We start from the raw sequence: 15,792 nt of genomic DNA, 5'->3' as shown, positions 1-15,792 counted from the left end.
GGCACTCAAAAACGCCGATTATTCGCAAGTGACACCCGTTTAAAGTCAATTCCCGAAAATGTGTCACGGACACAGGAGCCGTTTTTAAAATAAAAAAAAAGCTGACATAACAAAGTGGACGTGAACGGACGGAGAGGTTTCTGCAGATGACCACCACAACAACAGGCTCGAGCTCGTAAACAAGTCTGGACAAAAGACTGCACTGCAGCTCGTTTGTTCACAACAAGAAGAAGAAAAACAAGTCTCTTTAAAACTATTAAAACATGACAGGCTGCGTTTATATCCACACTGCGGGTTAGGAGGCGGCAGCCGGACGACACTTGCGCTGCGAGGGGGGCTTTTCTTACCTTTTTGCTCAGCCGTTCACAATGGGTGCATATCTTTAAAAGCTCTGTCACTGCCAAACAATTATTTTCCACGTTTTGTGTCGGTGCGACTGCGTGCCTCATGTCGTGTCCTCGCGGCGCCCTGCTCCGTCAAGCGGCTCGGGGGAGTTTATAAACATTAATTTTTCCCTGCGGCCGTCCTGCTCCTCTTTGTTCCTGGAGGCACTGTGGGGCAGAGGGGCTCCGTAGTCAGCTGTTGCGGGACCGCAGCAGAATACCGTCCTCCTCCGCTCATACATTCGGTAAATAAGTCGAGGCTCGCGCGATTGACGTGCGACGGCAGCCAATCGCGGGGCGAAAACAGGCCCCGCACGGCCAATGGGCGCGTGAGGAGCGTTCGGGGGCGGGGCTGCGCGTGAGGAGAGAGGGGGGCAGTAAACGTGAGCTGGAAGAAGAACAATCCCCCCCCCACCTAAAGAAAACATCACCACTTCTCTCTTGCTTCTTTTGTTCCCCGCTGCCATTGATCATGATTGAGTTTTGTGCGGGGCATGATTCTCTGTGTGGAAGCAATCAATTAGAGGTGCCTGCACACAAGATCACCACGATTTGATTTTAATTATAACGAGGTCAAGTCACGCTGCTGCAGGAGGAGTTGATGCATTTATTTTCTGCATACAGATGTCATTGTTGCGCAAAAGTCTTTTTTCTGTTTGCAATGTGCATTCACTCTGTCATGCACTATCAAGTCCACCCCTGTTTGCTTCTACTGGAGGTGAAAAAGAGGAGGGGGTTGGGGGGCAGTGCTACAGAGTAAAGGGTCCACATCTGCATCTGCACGCAGCAAGATGGATCGCTGCAAGACCTGCTGCAACAAGAGCCCTCCTCAGTTAGCAGGTTTCCACCACAGCCTATCAGGCCACAGAAAAATGCCATTCCTCCACCCAAGGAGACCTTTAAAAGCCAGGAGGAAGCAGAGATAAGAAAGGCAGCTCTTATGGCTTTGTTTATCCCGGACTGACAATAACATGTTCAGTGGACCTGACGGGGGTATAACTGGTTTATCATGCCGGAGAGGTTATGGAGTCAATAATTACTCAGGCTTGTACAACAGTGTACCGAAAATTTTATATGACAATAAAGTAATAGCCTTGTTTACGTCAAGACGCCGTTTCTGCATATCATACCGAGTGCACAGGGCTCTAAAAGTGCTCCCAGCCTAAATTTTTATTATTGACATATTTTCCTGGAGCAACATATGTATGGTCGGTGCTTTTTTTTTTATTTCAGATCGTTTGCAAACGTATTACAAAAGCTTCCATAAACTGGTCAGTATGCACACACAAACGCACACCTCTGTGCGTCGTGAGAGTTCAGACGTCCGAATAGTCCCGAGGAAAAGTGAAAAGGCTTGTTTTTCTGAGGTTTCACAAAGACGCATTTATGGGGGGGTGAAAGGCGCACAGTCAACTCGATTGTCTGTCGCAGTTGTAGAATCCGTTAATCACTGACTCGGCTTGTCTTTGCTGCAACAAGCTGTGTTTGGATGGACTTTGACGAGACTCCCAATAAAAGACGGACAAACAAGTTAAATTTAGACACGATGAGTTGAAGAAGAAGCTCTGGGGGAAACAAAGACCCCCCACCCCCACCCCCACCACCACCACCACCCCCTGTTGCATTGCGATCGAGAGCCCGACTGACCAGTTTGTCAACCAGCACTGATAACTGGATAGCACAGTGTTCAGCAGGTTCATTGTGTGGCTGCAGCCATCCTCCCAAACCCCATATCACCCCCCCACCACCCCCCGCACAGCCGGTCCCTCTCCTGATGCCACAGGGAGGGGTGCAGGGCGGCAGTAAACATGTTCCCAGGGCTGGAGTCAGCACTCCCAGGGCCGCCGGGAGCCCCATGGCTCAGCAAAGCTGCGGGCTCTGGTCAGCAGCTCGGGCTGACGACACACCAAACCCTTTTCACATAAAAGCGCTTAGGCTCGGGAGTCCGGCCTCGCAGACGGGGCCAAACGCCATTGTCAGGGTGCACACACCGGCTCCGTTGTGGGCTTTACTGTATTCACATCAGGGGGTGTCCATGTTTGCATCTCAGTGATCCAGAGAGCACTGTGCGTGCTCCTTCTGAGATGGATGCTGTGGTTGTTTTCCCTCCATGAAGGTACTAAATGATTGATTGCAGATGGAAAACTGTGTTGAACCACACAAGTGGAGGTTGAAGAGATAAAACGGAAACTAATATTAATAGGAAGCCGACACATTATATAATGTTATTAAAAGAAGAACAAGATGTAAAATATTCACAATATCCTGAATACACTTTGAAAACTCGTACGCATTCTGTTCCAGGCACTTGTACTATAATTTATTTCAATTGGAACTCACTGTTGATGAAAATAGTTGTTTTTTTTAAAAGCCAATTAAATAAAGTATATTCCTAAGTGAGATGTCGGAACAGTCCCACTTCCAAGATTTCTGTCAAACTACGAACTTCTCACAGGGAAAATACAAACTAGCTCGTCAGTATGAAAGATTAAATGCATGTATATGGGCTTAATGACTCTCGTAAGTATAAAAGAAGCAGATTTAATTCACCCATCACACACAGTTCAGCAGCTACAGTCCTTTCTTCAGGGACTGATAATGGTGATCACGTGAGACACATGTTTGACTTGGCACACGTTTCACACCGGCTGCCCTCTGAACTTACCCTGAGCAGTTGGGAGTTAAAGGCCCGGTTCAAGGACCGGCCAGCAGCGGGATGGTGATTTAATTCACTGCTGATTTACTATAACCACTGTTCTAGTGACTCTTTAGAAGCAGCATCCATCAATATGAATTTTCATGTACTTGCTCACTTATTGGAATTATGTTTGTCACTCATCTGCAGCTTCAGATCTGCTTGTTGTTGTCAGTTCGGGAAAAAAAAAAAGGACAGTCCTAACTGGTACCTTTCCAAGTTCACAGCTGTAGGAATGCGCCTTGAATTGTTTACTTCCCACCTCGGGTTGTTATGCCTGGCTGTTGCCTGAACCTACGGGTACGTTCTGTATTCTCGTGTGTCTTCCGAGGCCGGTTGAGAACATAGAGCACAAATGAGAAACCACACTGCAGGTGTCTGGAGGAGCTCTGAGCGCCGACACTCTCGGGGCGGCTCACTCGTTTGATGTCACCTGCTGAGAGAGCTCAAACCTTCCGTGTAGTTTTTAAACGGCTTATTGGCGCAAAGTAAATAAAAGAGGATATGAAATAAGCCCCTATCTTTATGTCGAGAGAGAGAGAGAGAGAGAGAGAGAGAGAGAGAGAGAGAGAGAGAGAGAGAGAACATATTGGGTGAAAGACAATCAGCCGTCAGCAAAGACCTGTGACCTTTTAATCGGTGTGATGGGAGATGAACAAGAGGTGGGTGTCAGGATTGAGCCTGTGCTAACAGAGGATGACACTTTGAAGCAAAAGGTGTTTTTTTTCCATACTTGATTGAAATAAATGATTCCAGCAATAAACATTTCCACCAGTGTCACAGAAGCAGTAATTTAAGAAATTAGAAAATACCATTTATGTGCATGCCTGTGACTCTGATCGCCTCTATGAGGTCCCCCCTCTCGTCCACTTTGTGCGAAACATTTTTTAATTTCTTCAGAAGTGGTTAGCCGAACCGTTAACAAAACTCGGTGTAACCTATTCCTAAACATTCCGCACATTTTGATGTGCTTTTTCTCTGTCCATGCTTTCAACGGTGCATGACCAGTTACGCGGGCAAAAAAAAATGGCGGTGAAATAATAATATTATACATAGTAATAGTCCCACCTTGCCACTAAGACAGGCAGAAGAATAATTGTAATGAGCAGAAGATGGTTCAGATCTTTTCCTATTCTGAAAGATCTTTATGGCAATCAGAGGATGTTTTGTGTTCACAGTTCCACCTGAGTGAAAACTGCTCATGTCTTCACACGTCAATGCCTTGTTGAAGAATAGAACTTTACTTTGTGCAATTAAAGAGAAGAGAAGCAGGTTTTAATTTTTCTTTCAACTCACAACACACGGGTAACAACTTTTATTTTATTTTCACTTACGACAACTTAACCTTTCCTAAGTGCAATTTGCTCTACAAATTGATTTCTAGTTGAGAGCCTTAACGATTACTTTGTAGATGAATATATCACATTATGTCACAGACAGAAAAGCAAGAGTTCACACTGTGTTGATTGAAGATTGTCGTTACAAGAATATAAAGCATTCCCAGTTTAAATTCGACCACTAACTGTGTGCAAAAAGTTGCAAAAACAAACTTTTTACGGACCCTGGAGTACATGCTGCAAAGAGAAGCCACACTGCCAATGCTGAGCTTGAGGTTTGGTGCTGTGCATGAGTAAACAGACAATGAACTTCTGGATTTTATTGTTTTACAAGGACAGAAAGGATCTCTAAGTTGCTGGTGTGAAAACGTGATACTAAATTTGGAGCAAACGATTAGTAGCTTTAAAGCAAATGAGTTTTATTAAGCTGTAACGCGACTGGCAACACTTTTTACAAGTTGAAAAGTTCTCAGCTTGTGCGCAGACGAGTGTTTGCTGTTGTTCTTTTTCCTTTAGGGGTACCGACATGAATGAGCCACGTCCTTAAGCCAATAAAAGACGACGATAAACTCTAATAAGATTAAAACAAGAAACCGAGAGGAAGCAATGCCAGGCGTGAACTCTGCACGCTGCAGTCAGAGGAGAGAGAACCGCAGAAAACAGAGGGGATGTTCAACAAGTGGTAGAAGTCCACCAGACCAGTTCAGACCCGACCTATCAGTGCACAGAGGAGGCCGAAGAAAACTCTCAAACACTGACATAAGCCTAGCAACAGGCGTCCACCAATCACAAGGCAGAACAACAGTTTCAGGAACCAATCTTCTCTGCCCTCGCTCTCTCTCTCTCTCTCTCCCTCCGTCTCTCTTGTTTCTTTAAAAGAAAAAAAAAAAGGGAAAAGAAAATAAGAAAAAAGTTTGGTGGAGGTATAAAGTTCACAGAGCAACCCAATCTGGTGTGTTTCGCAGTTAGCCGTTCATTCCGCTTGTGTGTTTGCAGAAATTGGACATTTCTGCTTATTTGAGTTTCTTTGACTAAAAAGCTGCAAAACAATCGTCTCTCAGCTTCACAACAAACACAAAACCACATGTTTCAAATTAGCCCAGAGGCTCACAACAGCAGCCCTCATCTGGAAAAACAACCAGAGAAGTTTGTTGTTTGTTTTTCCCCCTCGTGTAAACAGATTACTTTTAGAGCTCCAGTAATTGTGTCAACAAGTATAGAAGATGATAAATACATTATATAAGATGTTTATGACGGCAGTTTCAAGCCTGTGCGCGGCAAAAGAGTAGAAAGTGAAGACTAGGAGGATATCCCTCACCCCACTCCTCAAACACAGCTCTACACCGGAGCTTGTTCATCTATCACTGAGCATTTGGCGGAGCAGGCTGGAGGGTTAACCCTTACCTGCCTGCAGGCTCCAACCTGTACGCTTACAGAGTATCAACAAGGACACAGACCCATGCGCCAAGTTGTCAAAACCTGTTGATTATAAGCTTCAGATGTGATAATGAAATGTAAAAACTCATGAGTCAAAGTGGGATTTATGCGGGGGTAAACTGGCCCCCTTCTTTTCTCCCTTTTCTCAGTCGCCTGTCCTGTGATCTGTGTGTATTCTGGCAGGCCATCAGAGTGGAGAGGTCTCGCCAAGCGCCAGCTTTCCTGAGAGCCCTCACCTCCACCCCCACACCCCACCCCCCCTCCTTTCCAGACCAGTAGATCCTGGACCAGCACGGACCAACACTGGGAGGAAGCAGCGCACCCTGGATTCCATGAAACGCAGAGGAACTGCACAGACCTGAGGGAGCAGGCGGAAAATTAAAAACTACAGAGAGGACAGACTTGTCTGGGACAAAAGACTCGATACTCCCAAGCATGAATTTACACAGATCCCTACATATTTGTTACGTACAGTGGTTCACAATGTAAGGGAAAAGGCGTTGGTCTGCGATACGTGTGCACGTGAGGAAGAGCGAGTTCCCGGGGATGTTATTCTTGCAGGGAGAGGGCAGCTGTCACAATACAACGGGCTCCGAGAGAAAAGATCCCATAGAAAAACAGAAAATACCAAGCCCTCCCCTGCTATCTTTAGCCCGATATGACACAGTCACCACAAATCAGCGAAAAGCGCTTCACTTTTTACGTCCCCCTTCTGCGCTCCTCTACAAATTCCCTCAATTTGTGGAATAACAACCTCAGCTGTCAGTCAGCTGAAGAAAATTGATTGGTTACACAAGTGATAACACTGCAAGACGAGTTCAAAGGCTCTGAAAAGCACAGCGTCTTGCTGAATCAATGTTTAAGGTGCCGAGGACTCCTTCGTCTCGACGACTCGCGTTCCCAAAATGCATGTGGCTAATAAAGCAGAGCTCATATCAGCAAGACGACTTTCACCATCCTAAAGAAAACGACCCCTCTGGTCTGATGCTGCCGTTGCCTCCTCACTTGCACAGCTGTTTAATTTTCTCTCCGCTGCACATTTTGCTGACTGAGCGCAAGATGACTCATATCACTGGGACAGCCGCCAAAGAGGTTGTTGATCGTCAGCCCATAATTGTTAACGGGTACTGAAGAGCATGAACAAACGATCCGACTCTTCACCTGTTTCTGTGAATGCAAAGAGGCAATGATTCATCCCCCCCCCACACACACACCACCACCCCACCCCTAAAAAAAAAAAACACCAAGAAACAACATGTTTATGGGTGCAATTTTTTACAGCCGAGAACTTGAAGTTGAATGTGAGGCTTTAAATCAAAGACAATAAAACCCTGATGAACCATGGTGCCGGACAGTTTTTATGGCTTTCTCATAGCTCCTTATAGAAGACAAGCAGGTCAATGAACTCTTGTATCGGACACACCAACGAGGCCTGTCACTCTGGGAGCAGTGATCCGGTCTGAGGTCCACTGGCTCAAACGCCGATTTAATAGATTAAGAGGTTCTATTGCAACTATTGCACACAACATTAATCTGCACTTCTGCTGACGCCACTTTCACTTCTGCATCTTTTTTTCCCCCTCATTTATCTCTCTTCTAAATCTGTAACCTTCAGCGAGATGTACTTTGATTGCAAAGTTGAGCAGGGGATGTGATACTGCACTACTTTGAGGGGGGAGGAAGTGATATGGCCTAACAGTTACCCTCCGAAACATTTTGGCCGTGTCCTGTTACTTCATTAATAGGCAATGAACTCTGGTACTGAATGGCAGAACAAAATGGCTGGCAGAACCTCATTGGAGCGGTACGTCACAGTGGCTGCCCCATTAATGTTTAATCGTTTATGAAATATCGATTTGATTAGTTGGAAACTCAATCACCTTGGTCTGTCTTCTTCATCTCCATCCCTTACTCAATATTTCCAGTAATTCTAGAAGGTACTTGAGGCGGCTGCTGATTCAAATGACATTGAACAGCAGCAAGAAGTCTGCATTCAAATTCAAATGCCCAGTAAAGGTATTTGATTATACTTTTTGCAGCAAAAGTGGAGGAGAAAGTCTGACTTCTGTAGTTTTTTTATATGAACTATATGAGGGTCTCAAATATTTGGTTGACAGCAGCAGAATTAAAGTCCATATCACCCAATGTTTTTGGACTGTGTTAGGAAAGTACCTGAACGCCACATAGAAAGGCCCCCAAATCCAAACCTGGAGTCAAACGAGGGACACAACCGTGACAGTGCTAACCGCTACGCCACTGCGCGGCCCACATAATGTTTCCAGTGGGCTGGAAAAACAGAACGGCTGTCGTGTTACAGACTTAAAAGAATGCAGAACTACAAACCAAAAAAAGAAACCCAGAAGGGAAAGAAAAGTTCAGCGTGGGAGCGACTTGAGTGAAAAAGTTTATCCGCGATAACCCACTGAGAAATAATGGGCGGTTTAATGTGTGGACAGATGCAGGTCTGTAAATTGGAGAAAATTACTCATTGGTGTGGGCGGCAGCTAAATGATTTACACTTACAGGCGGTTTCGGATACTATCAGAGTGGATCATCAGTGGAAAACAATTAAATCCTCTCCCATTTAAATGTTTTTTTTTCCAAAACATAATTTGATCCTATAAATGTTTGTATGTTTGAGTGAATTTGATTCTGGTTGATATTTGTGGGACACTGCTGTAAAAATCCAGGATGTCAGACGGTGAAAAGAAGACGCCCGAAACATGTGAAATCTAGCGAATAGCTGTGTACCAGTCGCACCACTTTTACCCCACTCTCTGTTCACCTTTTGCTTTTGTCCCGATGTCGCATTTTCTCTCCCAAGTCAAAACGTCGGGACCAAGACGACATAGAGCAACTATACACACCGAAGCCAGCAGATTTCATGTGTGCAAACACATAAAGGGGCCAGGAAGCGTACACAAAACTCGCAGCACACGCGTGCCGACTTTTGTGACACTACACCCAGTGACTTCCTCATAACGTGAATAAGCGAGCACGTGAAGTGAGATCACGAGTCTGATGGATAAAACAACTGTGGAAAAAGGAAAGAATATTGTCGACTTCAGCATTTTATCTTCAGAGTTGCAATATGTGCGTACGTCGCACCAATTATGAGCACACTGCCGAGTCATTTGCATGTTATACGACAACGTAAGGTCAAGTGACGTTACATTGACCGACCATAAAATTATAAAAAACATTTAAAGAAAGACAGGTAGACAGTGGTGTAGTGGTTAGCACTCAGAATATCCCTGGTTTGAGTCCCTGTTTGTTTCATTATTGTGTGCATGGGTGGGATGTTTCACCACAGTCAAAATACAAACATGCATTTGAGGTTAATTGGACTGCATTTAAAATTATTTGCACATCTTTTGTTTACATGTGTTGCTTGATTCAATAAGAAACAGCATTGTTAGTTGTTGTTGTTTTTTTTTAATAGTCTAAAACTCTCTCACTCAGTTTCCCATGAGCCGATGTCTGCCAGCTTCCAGGTTGTTACTTCTTTAAACGCCCTTTTAAGGATGTGCCGGGTTAATGTATATGCCTTGAGGGTGTGCTGCCTCTTGACATTTATAAACTCTCTTTGGACCTCTTAACCCTGACAGAAGTGTGCCTGTATTGTGTGTGTGTGTGTGTGTGTGTGTGTGTGTGTGTGTGTGTGTGTGTGTGTGTGTGTGTGTGTGTGTGTGTGTGTGTGTGTGTGTGTGTGTGTGTGTGTGTGTGTGTGTGTGTGTGTGTGTGTGTGTGTGTGTGTGTGTGTGTCTCTCTCATGCCACAGGTAGTGTTGGACATATTTGCTTTGTGGTTAATCAATTACAGGACCTTGTGAGACCGAGAAGAGAACAAACCGGCAGCTCAAAATCTTTCGTACCATTAATACATGTAGACTTTAGTCTCGTTTAATCATCTTGCCAACTGTCAGGACAATACCTAGGAGATGATGTGATCTCTGTTCACAATCGTAAACACTCAAATTAAATACCCTTGTACCTTTGTGGAGTAATCCGGACAGAATAACTGGAAAACAACAGTTTTTTTCAAACTTGTAGATGGTCGCTTTGTGTTTTCTCCCTGCTTACTTGATTATTCGGAGTGTCAGTGTTGCAAACAAGCGTGCAGATGACCTGCCGGGAGCTATTGTACCGTAAATGGCCTTACGTAACGTTAATAGGTAGACACCATTGTGTTGACACTGCTGGGAGGTCGGGCAGCGTTCCCACTGGTGTCATAGTTGATCAAATTTAATTAATCTCCAGCAAAGTAAGTTGAAAAGCAGCGAAGAGACTGAGTCAGTATCACAAGATATGAGAGAATATCCCCGGATAATTGGAAACGGGGAGCAAAACAGAGCCTGAACAACAGAAGCTAATGACTGTATTTCTTGGATAATTGGCAAAGTGACAAGATACAGAAAGAAGGAAAACTTTTTTTTTTTCTGAAAAGTTTGTGCATCAGTCTTTTTATACATAGATTTACTGGCTTCACTGCATTTGATCTAATTCTATCATTTCTGACTCAATGTTACACAAAAAAACTAATCATCTCAACTGAAATGTTCACGTTAGTTCTCAAACGCAAAAGAGTTTGTACATTGTGCATTTGTTAAAACGTGAAATTGTGTTTACCTTCATAGCCAAGCGTATATCTTTTATGGCGTGAACTCCCCTTGTTTGTGATTATGTCACTGATAATGGAGGCGGTGGGGGGGGGGGGGGGGGGGGGGGGTCAAAGGGGGCACTCGCCGTGCAAGAGAGAGACGACTGATGGAAAGAGTGATGGGAGAACAATGATAAAAGGGGAGAGGATGAGGGAGAGGACTATTTGAGCAGCGTGTGGAGAGAAAGCGCCTCGTACCTTATCATGGATAAGTAAACACCCCACACCGTCTGGAGTGACATCATTGTCCCTGAGAATCAATAACCAGCCACTTCCTGGGCTGCGGGAAAATCGATGACTCTGTACACTAGATTACCTATCTTTGCACACTCACCTAGAGGGACACACACACACAAACACAAAACTTATGTACACACTGTAATGCTGAGCACATACATAGAAAGCATTAACAGAAACAAACCCACTGTCACAGTTTTCACCAAGGGGAACAGCATTTGTGCGGCTCCAGTGCAGAGTCAGCCCATTATGGGATTAGTGGCAGCCACAGCGCGGTGCAGGCCCACTGCTGAAGTCTAAAGGGGATAATGGCTGTGCCAAATCAGATTTCTATCAGGTTTCCCCCCACATACACACAAACACACACCTAAAACCAGAGCAGCGTGGCTCAAGTCCAATCCGCAAATCTCACAGCTTTCCTCAGTTCACGCTGGATGTTTTTTTCCTACTAAATCTACAGTATGTTATTATGTAATAAAAGCTGAGTTCAGGGCTAAAAAGAAAACACAAAATGAATATGTGGAGAGTAACAACATTGTGAGCTATATGTGCATTTGGCATCACTCAAAGAACTCCTTGTAAATTCTGTCAGTCATAAATGAATGTCTGGTATGCGACCTGAACTGTGAGCCCAGCTGACAGTGTCGGAGCTGGATGTGCTCACTAATTTCTTTTTTTTTTGTTTCACCTCAATAAATGCGTGGGAGAAAAAGTTCAGCATCGAGCATGCAGCTTTGACATTGGCACAGCCGTTCCGCGGAGGCAGATACCCGACAGGAATCGAATGAGGGCAGGTAATGAGTAACTGAGCACAGTCCTCTGTCGCCGGTCTGTGTGTCGTAGAAAGAGACAGAGAGTGAAGCTGGACGGTGTGGGGATAATATCAAATCAAACTTTGTTTGCATAGCACTTTTCCTCTATTCTGTAGCACAAAGTGCTCTACAGACATCAAAATCAGAACACAAAGATAGACAACCCCCACTACCAACCACCCCCACTGCCCATATCAAAATATAAAATCACATATAGAATATAGAAAACAAAAACTTAAAAAAATACACTGTATAAAATCCACAGGTCCAAATAATCACATAATAATAATTGTTATCTTTATATAATACTCACATTACAGTACTTTAATGAGCATTTTGGAACAATGTGTAATTTCACCCATCCATCATGTAATCTGCTTTGCTTACAATCAGACGTCATTATTCACACAACTCGAGGAAGTTGTGGCCCATTAGACCTTAGAAAGGGTTTGAGTTCCTGGAATTAAAAACCTTTGAGTGAAGCCACTAAACGCCCGACTTCTCACCTCTGCTCTGAGAAAGTGTAATTATGGGTAACTATGAATAAGATGGGACAAATACAGACGATAGAATTACCATAATGAAACCACGTTAAGTCAAGTCAAGGTGAGTTAAGCCAAGGTAACTCAGAAGTTAGATCAGTTAATCAAAAATAAAAACTGGAATACAATGAAAATGTTAATTTCATATACAAATCCATGCATTTGGGTTTTTATTAGATTTTTTTTTTCCGAGCGTTTTTTTTCCGTATTGACTAAAAATCAAAATGGAAAAAAAAATGTTTCTTCTTCTTCCAATAGAGAGTCTGGTTTCATATCTACAATTGCGTGCAACAGTGTCATCTTTAATAACTTTAGCGTTTGTCAAAATTGTGATTTAAATGCATTATAAATAATGTATTAAAAAAGATTAGGATGCCTGCTATAACAATAAAACATCCAATGATCTATAGTAACTGAGTACTTTTTGAGTAGAGTCATTTCTCTGTAGCATTTTTCTTTAACAACAATGCTTTCCCGTGTCATCAATTACAAATTGTGCCTGTAACAGTACACACTGTAGAAGCTCGTTCCACCTTTGATCTAATCACTTCGACAAAACACAACCTGAGAGATAAGAAAAGTTAAAAAACTCACTCTTGGGCTCAATTTCAACAAAATGAAGAACAGAGCGTAATTTTTCCAAAGTGACTCAGATAAAGATGCAGTTGCTGAGTAGGTGCGACATTTTCTCCGTTTCTTATCACTAGCACCACCATGCAGCTCTCGGTGTGCATGTGCGTGTGCGTGTGCATGTGCGCGTATGTGTGTGTGTGTGCGCGTGTGTGTGTGTGCCTACAGGACTTTCAGTATTGGTTTTATAAGTAAACAGAGCTGTCCCTCTCTCCTTATTGGTGTGTGAGCTCACCTGGGGTGCCGTCTGCCTGTTCGCTCGTGTCCTGCTGAGACCCCAAATGCTCCGTTATATCAGGCCTCGGCTTGCATAACAATAGAATTTGTATAATTCTATTTTGAAATGAATACAATATCATAGCCAATCTCCATGAATGTCATGGAAACAACAGTCAAATCAGGAAAAAGGTGGAAAAAAAAATGCACAAGAGGGGAAAAAGGAAATCTGACCTCAAAGTGAAGTGCTGCACAGCCAACGCGTTGCTATCTGCAATGATTACCTCATTCAGAACATAAAGTCAGTACTTCACAAAACAATCAGCTCACACAGCAAGGTATAAATATAACAAGAGTAAAGAGTACCGAAAAAAGAACTTAGTAAAGTTCTTTTTTTTTGTGTCTATGATAAACTAGTGCAGTGTTGAATTAACCTGAGCCTTCATCACTGGTCCCAATAATATCCAGTCATCTCCTCCAAATACAGACTGATTCAAAATTTATGCTAAATATTTAGAATGAAGGAAAACACCTCAATCATATTGATGCGATATAGCTGCTAATTCGTTTACAGTATAGGTCTGATAAGGAGACACTGTCATAAGCAAGGCTAATCTGAGATCGACACTGACAGAATGTCATCCCAATCCAAAATATTAAAAGTATTTGAATTTCTTAGTCAGTAAGTTGGTCAATCGTTACACTAGATGTAAAAATTTAAGACACATTTAGTGGGAGTAAATCATTCTGACCTGGCCACTTTGAAAGTCGTTCATTTCATATGCGAGCGGCCTCTATTCTTTGTTTGCGTGTCTGATCATGGACACATGGCTGGAGAGGAAATCTATCCTCTTCATGCACCGGAGCGAGGTTCTGGCCCGCGGCCTATAAATCTGACCCGCCACTAACCCGCCCGCACGGCCCGGTCAGCTCACGCCGCACCGAGGTCCATCCTGCCGGGTAAGGGTGCGTTCTCTACGGGACTCCCACAGGAAAGCTTCACACAATACTCGGCTCTCCTTGAGGAGGACACACACACACACAGACGCACACATAAAAGACACATCAGCTGCATGAAGGCAACTCAGCAAACACACAGAGAGAGATCAAGCCAAACTTCAACCCTCATTGGGACACACACACACGCACGCACGCACGCACGCACGCACGCACGCACGCACGCACGCACGCACGCACGCACGCGCGCACGCACGCACACGCACGCACGCACAACACACACACACACACCACTCTCCAGCAGACAATGGACAGTGGAACTGTGCCATAAGGGAAGGCTGTTGTCCAGTCACTGGGCAACTGGGGCAGCAGATGGTCATCTTCCCTTCCACTAACACCAATCACACAGGCGGGGTGAGGAGGGCTGGGTCTCAGCACACTGGTCTCGGTCGCCAAGCGAACACCTTCCATCAAGTACATGGGAATGACTCAGCCATAAAACACAAAGCAAATGAGCTGGACACAGATTATCTGCAAGTCTGCGCAGTTACTGCATAGAAATGGGAGGCTGACTAAAACCCATGATGTGCTGAGCGACGGTCGGCTTTCCTGTGTTATACAGTGCAACGAGCCAGCCAAACAGTCCAGCCAAACAAACCCGGGTAAACCACAAACACAGGAAAAATGTTCATGCGCCAGGCCGAGTCTGTGCTTTGGGGCAGAAAAAAAAAAAAGAAGCAAAGTAGGGGAAAGGTCAGCTCAGACATGATGAAAAGAAGAAGGCAGCGAGGAAGGTTTCATATCCTGTTGACCAGTTGTTGCCTCTTGGCGTGAAAGTTGGGATCGGAGAACATGTGTCAACATGTGCAGTCAGTGTGTGTGTGTGTGTGTGCACGGAAGAAAGGCCAGCAAGAGAGGAGCAAGAACCTCCTGCTTACTGTGAAACACCTTGTAAAAAACGGCCTGCGCTCCGTGGTCATCTCGGGAAAGGGAAAGAAAACAACAGCGCAGCGTTTTCCCTTTCTCCTCGACTTTACAGGAGCGTGTCAGGAGGCTTGTTTTGAGGTGGCCCGAACCCATAACAAATGCCATCTTGCATAAACAAGGGACCGGCAGGAAGATGCAGGACGGACATGTGAGCGATCTGTGTTCGGTGACGGTGAGAGAGAGAGAAAGAGAGAAAAAAAAAAAGTGTGGATGAATGAAGGCTCTGTGAGCTCAGCAGAGAAAAGCTCCATGAGGAAAACATGTTTGTTGAAGAGAGTTACATCACAGAAGAGGTATGAGAGAGGGAAGAGTTTAACATTAAAAAAAAAAGAGAGTCAGGGAGAGGTCAATAAAAAGTAACAGCGGACAGAAAAACAGTGACATAAGTAAGACCTTAGATGTATATGTAATATGAAGTTATTTGCTTCTATCCTGTCAATCATTATCCCTCTTTCACTGCTATTCACCATCCACCTGTTCGCTCCTCCTTTATTATGTTCGACCGCTTCCTTTCATCAGGGCCTCCAAGCAATTTCTATCCTTGTTTTTGTCGGCGGGACCGTTAAGAGGAATGTGGTCGAAGCAGAATCGGCCACATGGCTAAAGACGCACTGCGGTATGAGTCATCTCACCAAGAGGCAACCCGGATCATGCTTGTGTTTTCAGGTATGCGCGCAGACAAAGTGCTAAAAATATAAGAAATGACCACAAAATTACGTATCAATAAGCCAGCGAGCTTCTGAGGGGCTTTTTGTCTTCTCCTGTATAAAAAAAAATAGAAAAACAAGTAATGTAACCGCCAACAATTGCTTCAAGGTGCCTGGGAGAAAGCCAAACTCTCAAGTTTTTTTTTGTGTGCTTTTCTTCCCTTTCTAAGAATACGCCGCGGATTCCTGAAAA

At 44.2% G+C, this 15,792-nt stretch overlaps 1 protein-coding gene across 3 annotated transcripts in view; it reads right to left on the bottom strand.

Annotated features, from left to right (window-relative positions):
• sesn1 (sestrin 1) overlaps positions 1-15,792 on the bottom strand; it is a 56,473-nt gene that overhangs the window by 5,827 nt on the left and 34,854 nt on the right. The window contains exon 1 of one of the 3 annotated variants that reach the window (XM_080514601.1): positions 348-579. The exons of the other annotated variants lie outside the window; for them this stretch is intronic. Coding sequence (XP_080370727.1) covers positions 348-449 — 102 coding nt within the window. The 5' untranslated portion in view covers positions 450-579. Of the gene's footprint in view, positions 1-347; positions 580-15,792 lie in introns of those variants that run through there. 3 annotated transcript variants of the gene reach the window in all.

Source organism: Blennius ocellaris, assembly GCF_963422515.1.
Source record: "Blennius ocellaris genome assembly, chromosome: 18".
In the NCBI taxonomy this organism is placed as follows: Eukaryota; Metazoa; Chordata; class Actinopteri; order Blenniiformes; family Blenniidae; genus Blennius; species Blennius ocellaris.
This window is presented reverse-complemented; position numbering and strand designations above follow the sequence as displayed.